At 39.2% G+C, this 18,793-nt stretch overlaps 1 protein-coding gene across 1 annotated transcript in view; it reads left to right on the forward strand.

Annotated features, from left to right (window-relative positions):
* The window catches only part of cdkal1 (CDK5 regulatory subunit associated protein 1-like 1), a 231,364-nt gene that overhangs the window by 64,506 nt on the left and 148,065 nt on the right, over nt 1-18,793 (forward strand). Inside the window, exons 5-6 of the mRNA XM_061050985.1 lie at nt 11,349-11,445; nt 16,139-16,187. Of these exons, the coding sequence (XP_060906968.1) occupies nt 11,349-11,445; nt 16,139-16,187 (146 nt within the window). The remainder of the gene's footprint in view (nt 1-11,348; nt 11,446-16,138; nt 16,188-18,793) is intronic.

An 18,793-nucleotide genomic window follows, 5' to 3' on the forward strand; every position in this document is an offset into this window, starting at 1 on the left:
CAATATACCTGACCTTCAAATACCAAGTATAAACATAAAGACTCACAGAGAAAAGAGTTAAAGAAGGATTTAACAGAATCAAACTAACATATAACGTGAAGTGCTTCTTGGGTCTCAGCTCAAACTCCACCCTGAGGATCCGGACCTGGACCTGGACTGGGACTGGGGTAGTGGGGACACGACTCAAATTGGTCTTGAGCACTGGGGACCCGAGACTTGACTCTGACTCAAGGTTTTATGCTTCGACTACAACACTGATGTGCACTACAAAACATCATGCTCATTTCCTGAAAACCAAAAAGATCAAATCTGTTTATAGGAAGAGGAATGTAATAAAAGAGACATCAGTTACTTTTCTAATAATTCTACTCAAAGCAATAGAACACTAGCCCAGGTAGCACTGTATTGTGAACACGCTGTAAAAATGAAAGCATTTCAACACAGAATCCAGCTATGAAATCTGAATTCACCTACAATTTGAACATGTATCCCAATGTGGCTTATATAGAAACTGGATTTTCCATGTTTTGTTGTTACATATACATGTCATAAAGGGACTTTGGAAATCAATATGACATTTGATGTGTGTTGTAGCATACAACCTGGATCCTTATTGAACATGATCTTTTGTGATGGAAAGATTGAATAGGAGAGCAGGAGAGAGATGTAACAAATGTGATTTAACAAAAGACGCTGCAGCAGCACTCAATATACTCTAACAAGTCAAACGTATTTTAAAAATCAACTCCTCATTCTGTGAAGCCTTTTACTTCCAGCAAATCAACCCCCTTCCTCTATTTTCCTTTCTAATGGTTATGAACCTCGCCTTGAACCTTGCTTTTAATTGGTGTCGACTCAGACACGAGGAGTGCCTGTGAAGGGGAAATTTTTTTTTTTTTTTAAACATTCCATAAATTAATTTTTAGCAAGTAAGGGCATCCTCCATAGCAATTTATTCAGACAGTTGGCTGTTGTGTAGAGCTGTATCCCTGGCTTTTAAAGGAATGTTATTTAGAATAAATAATGCACTGTGGTTGAACAACGAGGCCTTTTAGAGGGACTGATGAGCCACCGCCGAGCCTCTTCAGGCTGCACAGAGGAGCAGATATCAGCCAGGGAAATTAACAGGCTGAATAGATGCTTAGACTTTTTAGCTCTATAATGAGACTCCCATAGTCTTCACATTCCCTTAACACACGTACTGTACATACACTCGCATATCTGCTTTCATGTGCTCCCACATAGCATAAATTACTTCCAGTGCCCAGGCTCACATAAGCATAGATGTGTAAATAACATATAAGCAATACACATGCAGGCAAATAAAGGATCAGAGAAGAATAGAAACACACTCAGATGCACTAAAAGTGTAAGAACATAAACATTGCAATTTGTAGTCATAATTTAAAATACGATTTACCACAGTAAGAGAGTTCATTTAAGCTTTGACAGTATAGGATAGGTCAGAAATCATAGAGTAGAGGTGTCAGTTCAGCACAATGCTTAAAGCATGCACCTGATGTAAAAGGACTATCGTCCTCATTGTAGCAGCTGTGGGTTTGAAATCCTACTCTGACCTTTTGCTGCATGTCACAATCCACTCTCTCCTCCCAACATTTCTATAATTTCTTCAGTTGCCCTATCAAATTAAGGAAAGAATGGCCATAAAAATAAATAAGAAAATAAAACACTGAACAAGTTGTTATCAGAAAATAGAATCAAAAATAATTCAGCAAACCTGAACTCCAAATGCTCTTAATTTGCAAATGTGCCATTTTGTTCTACTTGTAGAGTGGTAGAAATTATTATTAGAAATTGTGCTTTGTTACTGAACACAACCTCTTTAGGTGATTGAATTATCCACATAATCATAGTTTAGTAAGATGTGTATGGAATCAGGGTTTGGTACTGCTCTGAGGCCACAGTGACGGATACCTGTGCTGATCACTCTCAGTGTCACTGCACACTGGAAATAAATGTAATTATTAAAAGCTATTCCGCAGGGCGCCAGTGGCCTACGGATTAGTTTTGCGTGCCCCATGTACAGAGGCTGTAGCCGAGTCAAAGTGGACAGCCGGTGTTCAAATCCGACCTGTGGCTCATTTCCTGCATGTCAATACCTCACTCTCTCTCCCCATGATTTCCTGCACTATCCTCTGTCCTGTCTCTACCATAAAGGCATGAAAAAAGAAAAAAAAAACTGTTCTACAGCTGGTGCCAGGCATAGATCTGTGGTGTTCTGTATCAAGATGTCTATCTATGTCTTATATAGTACATAGTCTATTCATCTATGCATACAGTATTTCTCAGTTTGGTTTTGTTTGTCATTGATTTGTAACACATTTTATTTTTTTATAGAGCTTTGGTAATTTTTACCATCAACAGTTTTTATTGTTTCAAAACATGTGGTACCAATAAGTATCAAAATATCTCATGTTTTGAAAATCTTCTAATCTCTAATTCCCAGCTTGCCTCCCATCTTTACCAGCACAGTGTGACACATTCAGACTGAACTGTCAAACATTTATTTTGATACAAATGATCAAATTTACAGGTTGAGTTTGGATACTCGGCACACCCCCTAGATGTAGCAATGGTACAATTAATTTATCTTTGTTTTGGCTGGAAATAAAAGATTTTGATTTGCAAAGATTGTTGATGCATTCCAGGTCACTGAGCATGTGCTGTTCCACTTCTTCAAACCCCTGCCTGCAATAATTTATGACCTTGAAACCAATCATGATTGTTTATGCTTGGACTAATTTTGTGTTGATTCATTCAACCGAGAGTGTCCTTTCACCTCTGTCTCTGTCAAGGATTTCCCCCTTGTCTCCTCTCCTGCATCAAACTAATTGTAGGATTTCACACAAACACGCATGCACTGTGCATTCACAAATACACATTGAGCTTTACAGAAACATTCAATCGTGTATACACAAAGGCACTAAAATGCATCTCTGCCTGCACATATGCTCATATATATCAGATTGATTCGAACAGAGGAGAAAAGTCTCATGGGGAGTGGCTGAGGCTCTGAAAGATAAATGCCTGTGTGTGCCCTGTGACCTGACCTGTTTAGCCTGATACTAAAGCTTCAACACTTACACACAAGTGACACTGTTCCACACAACATATTGTTGTATATGTGTGACAAAAAAGTCAATCAAATCCGTCTTAAACTTCCATAATGTATTCAAATAACTGATTCCCATTTAACCCTTCTGTTTCTTCCTCTATGTTAGACAGACCTTTATCTGAAAAAAACAACTTCTTGCTCTTTTAAAGGCACATGCTTTATTTCTAGAAAATGATAATAAAGAGCACACAAACCCTCTGCAATCATCTTTATATTGAACATTTAGTTCCATATGTTTGTGCCTCTGAAAAACAGCCTCAGGCTTGCTCCCATGTCAAAGTCCCATAACAGCATCTCCTATTGAAAGTAGGACTTTGCATTAGAAATGGGAGTCATGGGACTCAGGATTCAGCTTTGGGGTTCCCCTCCTTGTTCTCCAGTAAAATGCTCATCTGTAATGCAATTCCCTGCACATATGTGTGTCTTGTGTGGGCCTCTGTTTTTTTTTTATTAGCATTTTCTCTATTATGAACCATTCAAGCAGCGAATACAACTCATTTGCAGTAATGCAATATTTATCACACATTCACCTAGTTTTTACAAGACAGATGTCATCCATTTCACAGCACTGGGTCTTTCTTTTAAAAGGTCATAATACAATAGCCTTGCATTTCCTTTTCCCTTAGTTTACTAGACCCATGTTGACAGTTTGGCTGCTTCCTATCTATGATAAAGCCAACAGCCATGTGAGCTATCTATAAACTAGCCATGTTATAGGTGTATTGATTGGTCAACAGATTGCCTATATCCTGTAAAACTCATCTCTAATGCGAATGCCTTTATTAACCATGTCGGTAATAAATGTAGATGGGGGACCCCCCCAACCTGATTGTTATCACTCATGTTTATCTAGATCTTCCTGTTTGTTAGTCTTTAAAAGATTAAAAACAAGATTTTAAGATGTTTGCAACTTGTCACAGGTCCTAAGGCTACCAAAGTCTCTCACATAGCTACTACAACTCACTTTTATTGATCCGCTCTCATGTAATTATCTTCTCTTGATTAAACTCATCTACCTTGCTTTCATTTATTATTTATTATTATTTATTTAGTTTCTTTACTGAAGTGCTAGTTGGTTTCCGATTTAGTGTATTTATACTGTCATCACCTCTCTCTAATGAAACACAGCAGTAGTCAATGAGTCTGTGTGTGTGTGTGTGTGTTAGAAGATTCTGGAGCTTTACCTCTCAAACACCCTCTTTCCTACCTCAATCACAATCCTCCTTCACATACTCAGTGCTCTCATCCCCCCCTTCAATTCCTTTTGGGTCCTGATGTCATCCTTGATTTTGGCAGATTTTTATTTTTTAATTTCCTCTCAGTCATCCTCCCATTTTTCTCCTTTCCATCTGACTCATTCCTCCTCTCTTTAGAGTCAAAAAGTTTAGTCTTTTAAACAACTGATTTGTTTTGCACTGATGCAAATGATGCTACTACACTTTCTCGGGAAAGTTAAAATTAATGATTTTCCAAAATATACATGTTCAGTGATGTTTATTATAATTATGTTTTGTCCCTTGTAAGTTTTGATTATTTTCATGGAAGAGAGAAATTGTTAATGCAGACTGAAATCAAGTTCTACTACTATTAAATAATCAACATTCAGTAGACAGAAAGTGGATGCATTCAGCCATTTGATATTGATTTTATCCGTTGGCAACATGTTGTACTTGTGTTGAAAGAGAGTCATATATTAATCATTAATGGATATCCATTTTAAGGAGTTTAAGGTTTTACACTAAGAGCATTTATTCTAATCGCATATTTTCTACACATTTAAACTCATTTAACTCGTGATTATGTCCTCATTTTCCTTTATTTCTATAATGTCTAGTGAGTGACTCAGGGAAGCTTACAGTGTAATTTATTTTTGACTTAATTCCATAGAAGAAGAAGAAGAAGAAGATTAAAGTAATGGAAATATTGATATGTTTACAAAGTGACCTCAGTTAATATTTCCACATTATTTTAATACAAACAAGTAGTCTGAGACAGGATGTCACAATGAAAGCCAGTAATGGACTTAAGAGTTATCAGTTTTGTTACAGGTGGTGAAGAAAGTGAATTTTCACATACTGGACATTAACCTTGTAAACTGGCTGTTTACATGAACCTTCTTTTTCATTTGAACTTTATCCAGAGTTTTGCAGCCAGACCCCCAGTATTTTTTCCGCATGAAGTCTGATTAAGCTGATGTGAGAACGCAGCAGGATATAATCAGAAGAATTCACCTCGAGTGTGCGGGGTTGGGGGGGTGGTGATTTTTTTTCCCGGTGTTTGCGATCGGTGCTAGCGATCTCTGTTCACGTAATTGCTGCATCATATTTTCTGTTCACCAGTATGTTCGTCTTTGCCCTTTTATTGATATTGGGATACTGTAAAAAAACACATAGCATTGATAGAAAGGCAAAGAGAGTCATTATAGCGTAGTATAGCATGGTTCCTTTTACAGCATGACATTCCTCAAAAGACAACCCCCCACACCCCCCACCCCTTCCCCATGGCCAACAGATATAGTCTCCCGCTGTGAGGTACGTGTGAACAATCAGATCAGGAGGATTTCAAGGGGAAGTCCGCCTGAAATTCTCCAGAAATTTTCAGGAGTGCATGTGTGAAAACGGTTATAGAGTGTCATTATCAGGACTTAGACACCTTCACTGACTCTCCCTCTGCTTCATCTGTCATGTTTTCATCACTTTCATCTCCTCTAATCATCAGCTTTCCTCTGCTTTACACTCACCTGTTTCATTTCCTCCTCTCGCTCCGTTTCATGTGTTTATAAAGATGTTTTTCTGACAGTTTCCTGTCAATCACTGTCATGGATTTGTCCCTCTTTCTCTCCCCTCTCTCCGCCACCTCTCCTAGAGGGCCCTGCTGTAGTACATTAACAGCTTTCATTTACTTGAGTTTGTCTGCAGTCTGATCCCACAGGCCCAGAGTTAGCTGCTGTTTTATTTATGCTGTTTGTATTTTGACAGTTGTTTTAGTCAACTTTGCCAGTACACTTATTCACAGAGGACAGACTCTTCTTCAGAGTGACAGTGTGTTTTCTCCACATTCATACAGTGTGGGCTGTCAGTCAGGGATGGAAAAACATCGCCTGCGCTAAAATAAGAAAGAAAAAATCTATATGGAAAAAATTCATTAAACATAGATATCAAATATAATTTACTCAAGTACCAGAATAGCTGCTATGGATTTGAAATAGGGACAGCGACCAACCATGAGACAGCCTTGTTGTGTAAGTAGGAGAAGTTGTGGAAGTGGAAAATATGTGAAGTGGAAGATTAAATACAATTGGTCCCTCTCTCACTCACATTTTATCCCACTCACACACACTCATGCACACACCAGTTCACATCTTAATTACTGAGGCTTGATGGGTACTTAACCTTGCCCCTTGCTGCTTATGCTAATGCAGTGAGGTCAGGAGTGTGCTGATTGGCTGGCTCGCTGTCAACTCAGCCAGAAAACCGCCAGAGTGCAGATGAGAGGATGAGGGACGAGAGGACACCGAGGAGCACGGACAGCGGAAAAATGGAAAATTGAAATAGTAATGAAAAGTAAATCATTGATTTTGATTTAGTGCTCTGTAGTTTCTTTAGAAGAAAAATAACTTAATTTCTTCCAGAGCGTTGGTATTTCTACACATTATAAGAATAGGATTGTTCATAGATAAAGGTCAAAAAACACACAGCGCTAATCAGGATGTAGATATGTACATCTCAGTTACACAACCTCTCCTCACCACTCTTACCAGTATGACCTCATTCTTTAAGCAACATGTTTGCTCAGGAGCATATGGCTGGCTCTGTGTGTGTGTGTATGTGTAATGAGCTCATCCTCTTCCCCCCTATGTAGCAAGCTGTATAGGGCTGAGGGTCTTAAGCAGCAGGGAGAGTCATTGAGAGGGCGTACACACAAACACACACCACCTGCCCTACAGTTCACAGCTGTAGGCCTTATTTGGATGTTTTCTACCTGACAAAAAATGTCTGCATTATTAGAGGATGTTTCAAATATTCGTCTGTGTTTCAAAGATTATCCTGTGGGAGCAAAGGGCAAGTTTTTTGGGCTTCTTGTGTAGTCAGCAGTCAGCAATAAGGACTTCCAGCCAAGACTTCCTTTTCTATTAGTTGTCTTCGTTTACAGTCTGACTAGCAACTTCAAAAGTTGGAGTCGCGGTTGGGAAGCCACATCTAAGGAGGGGATGCTAGCTGCACTTGCATGCAGAAATCAGTTTGAAGACCTCAATTAAAGGTTAATTGTTGTTTAAATAGAGGATACTTTCGGTAAAGTCAACAGTAAAGGCCTTGTGTTCAAGATGATGTATTCAGATTTACTGGAAACACAGGCCACTTAAAACATGTTTAAAATCATCATGACAGAAATAGTTTCCCATACAACACTCCCTTACCTGTATACGAGTTGAATGACAGAATTTCAAGTTAAAGGATAAAGATTGTCACATTTTATTACATTACTTTGAGGTGCTTGACATTTCTGGTAGTTGTGGGAAGATCAGCACTTTGGCCCTTTTAAAGGATGATGTCACTACATTTCAATCACATTTATGCAGAGTAGAAGACTTACATAATCCACTAGGAAAGGGCCTCTCTTTCACTTCAAGTTTTGCTGTGAGAAAGTTGAAGAGGCTCTTATATAGGTCATGCAGTACAGTACATCTTAATGCCTAGAGTAATTTTAATGTCATACTTACAGCGAGGGGCTTCTCCAAGTCAACCTGATCAATTCGTTTGGACATTTAGTCTGTTTTAATTTGACTGATTCACTGTGTCCACTGAGCTGTTAAAAACCCGTATGTACAGCACAGTCTTCTTTACTATACATGCCACAGAGGTCATACATGTATGCATAAACTACTGTACGCCTTTGCCAGTGCCATCTATGACCATTGGTGTGTGTATGTACAGTATGTTGAGAGCATGTGGGTGTTCGGACCCTGTGAGTGGGTGCATGTGTGTGGTCTTCAGGCTATGGAGAGCAGTAACAAAGTTGACAGGGGGCCTTAGAGATTCAGGGCAAGGTGCCAGAAAGCAAACAAAACACGTGTGTGCCGCACACACCCCCCCACCCACCCACACACACACACACACACACACACACACACACACACACACACACACGCACCCACACCCACACACGCATATTGCGTCCTCTGATCTCAGGGGGCATCTTCTCTGGTCCGGGTCACTGGCAGCGAGTGCTCGGTTGGGCTCAAAAGTATCACCACGGCAACTGCATCGCATAATCCCATTCCATCTCATCCCATTCACGAGCTGTGTGCGACGTGATAGGCCTGTTCCCCCTGGGGCACCGAGGCAACGGCTCAGACGCTGTCTGCTTACTCTGTGTGTCAGCGATTGCTCTGAGTCTGTGGGCGGGGAGCGAGGAACGCATTAAAGGAACGTTTGGCGCATTTTGGCAGGAGACTGTGTGAATTATGCAGACGCACCCCTACTGTGTTTGTGTGTGTGAGTGTGTGAGTGTGTGCGCAGTGATGCCAGTCCTTCATGAGGGGGACATGCTACTGTAAGCACACAATATCCCTTCTTTAGTCCTCTGTGACAAAACATTTCAGTATTTCCACCTTTTGTACCGTACTCAGTCTTTAACTCCATCTTTTTAAAGGTCTGCTTTTACCAGAAAATTACATATATATTTGTCTATATACAAGTATATTTGTCTTTCTACAATATAAGTGGAGTCAGCAAATAAAACCATTAAAATAACTTGCACAATTAATCACCTTTCTGGAGATAAGTACTGTAGCAGTGCTCTGAGTTTCATGTTGTAACAGTTTTGTTTGTTGTAAGAAATGAGAAGCCAGGACAAGAAAAGTCATAAAAATAACTGAATTACACAAACAGCTATATTTTATCAAAATAACCATAAAAGACACTTTTATTTATTTTATTTTCTTTCTCCTGGTTTCCTCCCTACACCCATCTCTCACCAATTGTATCTCTCATCTCTCCCTCCCTTCCTTAGTCTTTGACAATGTGGGCTTCTTTAGTAAGAGAGCATTTACCTTCACCTTTCTCTGTCTCTCTCCCCTCACTCTGCTCGCTCACACACCCTCAACCTCCATCACCGTCCCTCTTTGTTTTTCTGAGGCATACACAAGCAGTCTGAATTAAAACTCAGCTGACAGTTTGCATCCAGTTTCATTGCTCCTCTTCTGTCCTCCTCCCACTATTTCTCCTTCACTTACATGCACTCCCCCCCAATCACTCCTTGCCATCTCTCCCTCCCTCTCTAGCTCCAGCTGTCAGTGCGCTTCATTATTAAAGATTCATGCTGGAGTCTGGGCAGCTTCTCCAAAAGCTTTTGTCAGACAGACCGAGTGTCTCAAATCTCACTGCCACTAACTGGAGGTGACAGAACGTGCACACACACACACACACACACACACACACACACACACACACACACACACACACACACACACACACACACAGTCTAATACATACACACACACAATCCCTGTGTTTTGCTCGACTATTTTATTATCTGTCCAGCCCTTTTTAACTCAAATCATCTTCAAAACAGCATTCTCAGTGCCACTTTTCATTTCTCCTAACATCTTTAAAATCCTTTAACCGTCCCTTTTCTCTTGGAGATGACAACTGCACACCGTGCCACACTGTTCATGAATGTTTTAAATCTTTGACACTCACTACGGTGTTTTAAATTCCCTGTTTTGGATAGGCTCTGTATTTTGTAGTCATTTTGGATGTCACAGTGATCTGTATTTTCAGAAAAACATTGTTTTAAATTTCATATTCCATGTCTTCCATCATGTTTTTAGTGATTCTTTTATCTGACGAGGGCTGCACTGTTTCACCAGCATGACGGCTCAGCTGTCTGCCTGCCTCTTTTTCTCTCACTCTCTTTTGCCCGTCCATCTGCAAACACACGGCTGAATAAAATGGGCTGTACTATAATTAATCACAACATGAAGAAAACACTGAAAGAAGGAAAAGTATGCTTTTAAAAAAAAAAATACATTTTGATAATTAGACTAAATGGTGCATGCATTTGTCTGCCTCCTAACCCTAATGCAGGGCCTAAATGACTTGACAAAGGATGATGTTGTGTGAACCTGGAACTTTATATATTTTTGCACCATAAATTACTGGAATCAGATCAACTTGTACCACTGTCTTCATGCTCATACACATCAGCTCTTTCTTTCTTTCATAGAAAACCAAAAAGAAACCAGTTCCTTACTTTGGTCCTTCAAAGACAGGGGGTTGCAAATATTAGTTGCCCATCTGAAAAAGATAATTTCGGCTTTTAGCTATTCAAACTCAGCTCAAATGAAAGAGACTGAATGTTAAAGAAGATGTGGTTGATTAAATATGGCATCGTTTGTTGATCTAAGTTACCACAAGTGATGTATGAGACATTGTAATGGGCGTCACATCTACATAAGTAACTATTGTGAAGAACACATTGTCTCAATACACCAGTGGTCTATTCAGTACATTACAGTATTATTAAAAGAAGAATAATCCATAACAACCCACATTTTGCACCCTGGGAATCACCTTGAGCTCACTCTCCTCCATTCTTTCATGGATGTGTCAGGAGTGAATAGCTGATATACCACCAGAGAAAACAACAACAACAGAAATTCTCCTTGTAGTAGGAAGATTTCACGGACAAGTTACATGGTGTGCTTAATCACACAGACCAATATTGAAATAGAACTACTGGTATGTGCTGCTAGATGTGCAACCTGTTGGCCTTGTTCCTTGTGAAACAGTGAACAGTACACGTTAGAGATTTTGCTTGTACAGCTTTCGGTTGTTCATTATAACATATATTCAATTACCTTTAAGTGGCAAAGCGTATTGCTCAATTGTCATTGCATACTGAAATGGGAATATGGAGTTTAAGACATTTGGTATTGAACTTTCTTTTAACTTTCACACATGGTTGCATTGGAACACCAAATTTGTAATAAAGTGACCAGTCCAGAATCATTAGGATTTATGGATGACATAAAGTTTTGAGACCAAAGCCAGAGAGTGCTGGTGTGGTGCCAGCTGTCTTATGTTCCCCAGTGTTTTCCACATGTTAAATGAAAAACATTTAGCTGGGATTGTGCGAACAGTTGGTGTTAAATCCCTGCGTTTTCTGCTTATGTTAATCTTGTCGTCTTTCTGGCATTTTTTCCCAACAGAAAAGCCCAGGATCAGCAGAAAAAGGTGGTGGTAGCAGGTTGTGTCCCTCAGGCTCAGCCACGGATGGAGTACCTCAAAGGACTCAGCATCATTGGGGTATGTGTGTGTTCTTATTTATGTGCAAGTGTACATTTCCTTAGTTTTGTGGGGGATAATCAGAGATGTACACACGTTGCTTATACCCTCAGTCTGTGTGTTGTCCTTTGTTCGTCTTTTTTTGTGTCTAATGGAGAACCTTTTAAGAGTACAGACAGACACTCAGAGGGACACACACACACACACACACACCAACAGTTTGACCTGTCATTCACCTGGCTGACAACCTGCTGGGTCTGTTCTATTTTGTGCTCTCTGCCGCCTGGCTGATCAATAGACCCCCCATGAGACAAGGCCGAGACTACTTAGATGAACACGATGGGAAGGAGAAAAGTAAGACAAAGTAAAAGAAGGAAAAAGTATGAGAAGGATAGAATGAGGCATAAAGGAATCTCAGTGAAAGATAAGAGTTAGAGGACAGAAAGTTCAGAAAATTAAAGGAAATACAATAAGACCGTTAAGCATATGGCTGTTTAGTTGTAGTTGATTTCTAATTTGTGTTAAGCAAATCATTAACCTCAGCACTTCATGTCAACAGTGTCCAGACCAACCAGAATGCAATAAGAGTTTCTTGTTTTGATTTTCCATTACGCTTTTGGCCGCGCACAAAAGTTTAAACGTTTTCATCTTTTCAGCTCAATGCACAGTCACAGCGCTCTTCAATGTCACCTTTGGCCGAAGCAGCCAATCAAATCAAGTAGGAGGCTTTACCTCTGCTTTTTATGACCAGTTTCCCTCCTCCCTGTCTAGAAGAAAAGCAACAGTAAGAGCTCTGTGTTTGCTTGAATCCATTTCCCCACCTATTTTTTCAGGTGGTCCATATTCACATGTCCGTCAGCTTTTTATATATTCAGTAAGCTATCAGTTAAATATAATGCTATACCATCTAGTCTTAAGCTCTCATTAAGAAGACAATCTGATGTTTCGACAGTTAACCTTTTCATTACCACTACTGTAATATCATGAGTAACATTTTTTAACATTGACAAATCCCAAACGTTCATGGATATTTGTCTTGTTTTTAGTTTTAATGGGCTTGCCCCCCTCCATTGAATTATTTCATCCATAAAACGAAACAGAAAAGAAAATAGGATGAATAACAGAGCACAAACTAGAGGAGACTGTAATGTACATGGCTATAGAATTTAATTGAGTGAAAAGGTGATGTCTGTTAGAGAGTGGATACCAGACCTGAGCCCATCAGTGCCCGTCGCATAATAAAAAAACAGTCAATTGTACAGTTAAGTATATACACTCTACACTTAAGACAATAAAATGATCCATAAAGTCCTTTGTGTTTGTTGCATGAACTCATTACAGTTCAATGTTTTACACATGAAGCATTTTTATATTGCACCACCCTGATCCTATGCAGTGGTCCAATGTGTGGGTAAAAACAGGACTTGGAAGGTACATATGTAAATACTTTTGGCACTCGTCATGAACAGGATTATTTTTTTTGTTCCCTTGTCTATTGAAGGTGACTTTGGACAGTCTGTCACTCTCTTTTATAAAACTCATACTGTGAAGTGAGAGATTAGTGGGTTACACAACGAACAGAGAGGGAACCATCAGACATCACAAAATGTGTCCCAGCTAAAAATGAAAATTCAGTTTACCTCAGGGGAGTCATAGCAATATGCAGATATAACAACAGGAGGCAAAAAGCAAACATCCTTTTAAGTAGATTGTCGGGTGTTTTGGATTGCTGTGCCCCTATATTGCATTTCCACTCCTAACCCTGTGGTGCAGGTATGAGTAGACTGTAGAGCAAGCTGTGATACGGAGCAATTATTTAATTTTCTTTCTGTTTTAGCTCAATAATCAGGATGAAACTCAAATAATATGTGAGTGTCATCGCTATTTAAAAGCTGTGTGTTTCTGATTAAATCTCTGATGATGTTTGTAATTAGAAAATGAATGATTTCTTATCTGCTGTCACTTTCCAGGAACAAACAAAAGCAAAAGAGACAGAAGAATAATACTTACATATTATAACATTATTGTTTGGTCAGTCTTTTGAGTAATGATAAAAAATGAAAATTGCTATAGTTTTTTTGAACATATTTAGCAAACATAAAAATGGAGACACTTATTCCATCTATAGAACCTTTAAAAATTCCCAGATATCTAAGAAAACATACAGCTGACCAATTTAAAAGTATCACTTATGCATGCATTGCTTTGTTCACTCCATGCACCCAGAACCAAGCTTTGCCTAACAAATCAAGACATAAAAGCTCAATCTAAATTTTACATGATGCTGGATTTATTTGCTTATGTGCAAACAAACGGCCTCGTTGAAAACTGGGATCAATGAAGCAGTCCAGTATGCGACTCTGATGACTACCACTGTGCGTAAAAATAATGCATAGGGGCTGTCTCAACTGTTATGTTAAATATCCTCTACCATGAATAATGTTTTTCCATTTAAGTAAACATGCCACCGTGAAACATAATTGCATTCAAATTAAGTTGCATGTATGTATAATATAATTACATTCAGATAAACAGGCTTGTGTATGTAATAGCCTTCAGGGCGAGGCAGCAACATCTGGAAAGTTTACCACTGTCAGTCCTTCTATTGTCATGACTAGATTGGATTATGCATTTAAAGACACACACACTGACGGGGGCAGGCATGAAGACCCACACGTGATTACAAACACTGACAGAGGTATATGAGTGTGCACACACTCCCCTTGTGTATCCTTGGTAGTTACAATCAGCCGCACAATGACAGTGACAGTTGGTGGGTTATGCAAATGACATGCAAATACCCAGTCGTGAATTTGTATATTGTGATTGCACTAACGGCTAGATAAGGGGTGTAGTTAAAAAAAAAAAAGTGCTTCCTGTTGAATTCATTCAGTTTAATTGACCCGTGTGTCAGCTTTCATGTGTGTTTCTGTTGTGTTTTTCTCTCTGAAGTCACTGTGAAATGAATGACAGCATATTGTGTGTAAGGTACACAGACAGTCACGCAAACCTTCTGTGTTCATCGTCTCTGAACTAGACATGTCACATCCTGTGTCTGAGACACATCACACAAACACACTCTCACACACATTATTCTGGCTAGGTAATCAGAGGATTACAGTGGGTAAGCAATGTGGTAAACACAAGAAGCACGCACATCAGTCTTTTCAGAGTACATGTATTCAGGCCTTATGTTTGCTTCATAAGTGAATATTATGGGCCCAGTCTATTTAAAAAAAAAAAACTTAATTGTTTCAGCCCAATTTCTCACAAATCACATCAGCTTCACATTACTGCTTATGCAAGTGTATGATGTTACACAAACTGACAACTTATGTAGTATAACCTGGTTTAATTTGTTCCTTTGAGCTTCACTCCCTAATAGAGTTTGCTCCTTTTATTAATAAGATAGGAGTTGAGAAATATTTCTATGTTAGTTTGATAAAGCCAGACCAGCTGTAGACACATTTCTTAAACCAGGTACTCTGTTATAAAAGCTAGTGATAGCCTCTCTAAATGTGTGTGTCTGTATGTGTAGATTATTGGTATAAAATGCAGCTGTTTGTGCTCTATAGCTACAAGACGTACTTTAGCAAACATGTGAAATGAATATCCAGAAAAAATAGTCAAATATTCAGGTCATTTAGCAAGTTATTTTCTATAGATGTAACTGAAACCGACTAATATTATTTGTTTGTTCAACACGTATATATTATTTTCTTATTCTAACTCTCACTCAGTTGTATAAATCAGGAATAAAACCCTTAAATATAAATAATATCTGCCTCTTCCTTTGTGTAGGGATACCTGCTGTTCCTCTAAACTAACCCAGATTGCCGGGCCATTAGAGGAATGGTCAAGGCACAGTGTGCACATGTTTGAGTGTTTGAAGGAAAGGTTTCTCTGGGTAATGGGCCTCAAGGCATCCAGAATAGACGCCACAGGCTAAATCCTTTATAAATAGAGAAAGTAAATGGTATAGAGATGAAGGAGATGCTGGGAAGAAAAACAAAAAAATCATGAGAAATAATTGCTTAACTTTTCCCAACACTCCCTCATCCCTCTCTGTCTCTTATCAATCACCCCTCTCTGCCTGCACTGAAGACGAGTAGCAAATGGATGGTGGATATGTTGAATCCCTACTCTTTCCATAACCAGCACAACCTTCCAAAAGTCCAGTTTTGCACATTTCTTTCCATGAAATAGTGTTTTATTTACTGGAGGGATTTGCAGGATTTACTTCATAGATTAGAATGAAGAGAAACAGTAATTTACTAAATCTTTACATGATTCTGTTTTTATTAATTACTGGTACATCTCAATGTAATGATGTGCTTTTGATTTACTCTTACCTTTATTGTCATCTATCTGCAACCCACTCTACCACTTTCTGTTGCCACCACATTGTGTCTCGTCCAATAGATAATGTAAGTGGTGCTGCAGCCGCATAGACACCTAGTGGCATTTAGAAAATCTATATCACTTAATCCTGGCTGGACAAAACTTGATGTGATTGAATCTATCTGTGCTTGTTTGTCTCTGTGTGCATTTCTCCACATTGTCTTTGTGTATTTTTACATGCAAACCTTGTTTACACGTGGATCACTATATTTGTGTTTGTGTGGGATGTCGATAGCAGGCTTTTGTTTGCTGTGTGCACTTGGGTTTGTCAGCATCAATAAACTGTTCCCATGTGTGTCTGTCTGTGTTTCAGGTCCAGCAGATTGATCGGGTGGTAGAAGTAGTGGACGAGGCTGTTAAAGGTATTTCAGCACACACAAACACACTCACTTTATGAGTGAATAAGTATTCATTTATCAGCTGTCGAACCAAATGAAGGAATTACTGTCTGTGATTGTTGCTATAGGAATTTAGGCTTCTGAGCTTGAAGAATTTTCAGTTAAGCAGTCTGTCCGCTTAATGACAGAAAACATGGACTTACTATGATTTGACTGTAACGTGTAAGAATATACAACTCTATATACTCTATAATTGCACACAATAATAATAAAAAAGAAGCGTTGAATTGTAGTGTTGTAGTACTCAAAATTGGTCTTGGTCTCGAGACCACCTTTTGAAGGTCTCGTCTTGGAATCTGAAGCATTTTTACTCTGTCTTGCCTCGGTCTCAGACTGGGCGGACTCCGAATTTTAAATCAAGACCACTCAAGACCACCACTCATCCGCTCTTTCCAGGTCATTACTCTGATCAAAAGGAAAACTTCCCTTACTAAAAGAACAAATCATTTCAATTCATTCATAATTTCATTTTTATCCCCACGTTACGGCCGAAGATGATGATTTTTCATTGATAGTTTTGGTTTTTGGTCTTGGTCTTGTCTCGGTCTCGGTCTAGGTCTAGGTCTAACCCTGTCTTGGTCTTGGTCTCAACTCTGTCTTGATCCTTAAATATCTTGGTCTTGTCTTGGTCTCGGAGCACTGTGGTCTCGGGCATGCCTTGGTCCCAGTTAGTGTGATCTTGACTACAACACTATTAAATAATTGACCTGCTCATTTATTGTTACATTTTGTCCAGACAAATTATTGTTGCTGTTTTGCTCGAATGTTTTTAGAAGATTCTGTACTGTTCAAAATACAAATGGACCTACAGAAGTCAATCTTCATGTGTCACTACTATGTCATAATTAAGAGGAGAGTGACAAGGAGAATACATTTCCTCAAAGTATATGCAACGAAAACCCTTCTTCTGGACTTAATTCCTCAGTAAGATTAGTGGTTAAGATTGATGTCCTGCATTTTAAAGAACCTGATCAGTGTTACATGCAGAACCTAATCCTGCCTCACTGTCTGAGCAGCTCGTTAAATGGTCATCCCGATCTGAGACGCTCATTGACAGTGAGACAGGCTCACATGGCAGTGATTAGGTCATTCATTTTAACTGTTAGTGAACCACCGCACTAAACTGTTTAATGAAGGTCAGGCAGAGTTTACAGTGCGAGAGTGTCCAGTCAAGCTGTCAAGCACCCCCAGCTGTTCTCTAATACAGAACAGATTGAGCTTACACTGAATGCGTGTGTGTTTGTGTGAGTGACTAGTTTGCACTGCAGGCCTCACTCTAATGAAGGACAGCTGAACTGAGGCTTAATTTTACAATGTGTCATCAACCCTAAATCGTCTGGCTGCACATATACACACTTACACATGCACACTGTGACTTTTATCCTCCCTTTCTTCTCCATGATTTGCTCATAATTTCCTATTTCTTCCCATTCCTTCTTCATCTGGTTCTTCAGCATCTTTTGATCCATTTTTTCCTCCACTCATTGCCTTTCTCAACGCCCTATTCCATCTCCTCGTCTCTCTTTTCCCTCCGTTTTCCTCCTTCCTTCACCCCCTCCACAGAAACTAATTTCCCCAGTATCATTACAGTTCTTTATGACCTCGTATAAACGGAGAGCTGTTATTTCAGCTCGGAGGCCTGGGCATAAACCTTTAAGCTCAGGGATTTGCCTTTCGTAATGGCTACTAAAATACTTACTTCAATGAACAGCTAATAGACACACAGAAATTGCTTGCAGGTCTGTTTTCCACATGACAAGAGTACTGGCATGCTTTAAAGACCTAGGTTTCTTGAGGTGTGAGACTGTCTATTGAGTTTGGACTGAGGCTTCAAAAGAACTCTGTGAGGTTACTTCAGTACAATAAAATTGCATTTAACCGTTGAACAGCTACCTAACATAAAGTCCAAGTTACTACTTGTAAATGGCAGAGTATTTTATCTTGTGGTTATCACAGGTTGGGCTGCTGAGTATGCACACAGTACTTAACATTTATACAGCTACACACATTACAGCTACTGCCCAGTGTCTGGTTGCCTGCCACTGTGCAGCGTCAGTGATTTGGTGATTGATTTTTATCCAAATCAATTATTTTTTAGCTGTGCCAGATGTTGATTTTCTTGCGAACAACAAACAAAGCCTTGGATTTATCAGAATCTACGGGCAGGTCCATAAAAATGAATTAATGACACCCGTGGAATGGATACACATTTTTGCAAGGGCATCTAGCCACATTTGGTGTCTACTGATGATTCTTAACAAACAAAAACACCAGTCCAATGTGTTATTGAAGAGTTAAATAAGGAAAATCAGTGTTTACATTTTTAAAACCAAGATAACATGTGTACACAAGCACACAAAGGCGTCATGTTTTCACTCCTACAGGAAATCAGACTTCCACTGAAGTCTGATTTTAGCACCATTAATAAATAAGTGCTGTTCCTCTTTCTTTATAGGGCCGTTTCGATGTCTTCATTTCTTTATTGGCCTCCTAATATTGATCTCCTCTCACTGAGATGATGGCCTCGGATGATACGATTTCACCCCACATTCCTTTATCTTTCAGAAAGA

Source organism: Labrus mixtus, chromosome 11 (genome assembly GCF_963584025.1).
Source record: "Labrus mixtus chromosome 11, fLabMix1.1, whole genome shotgun sequence".
NCBI lineage: Eukaryota > Metazoa > Chordata > Actinopteri > Labriformes > Labridae > Labrus > Labrus mixtus.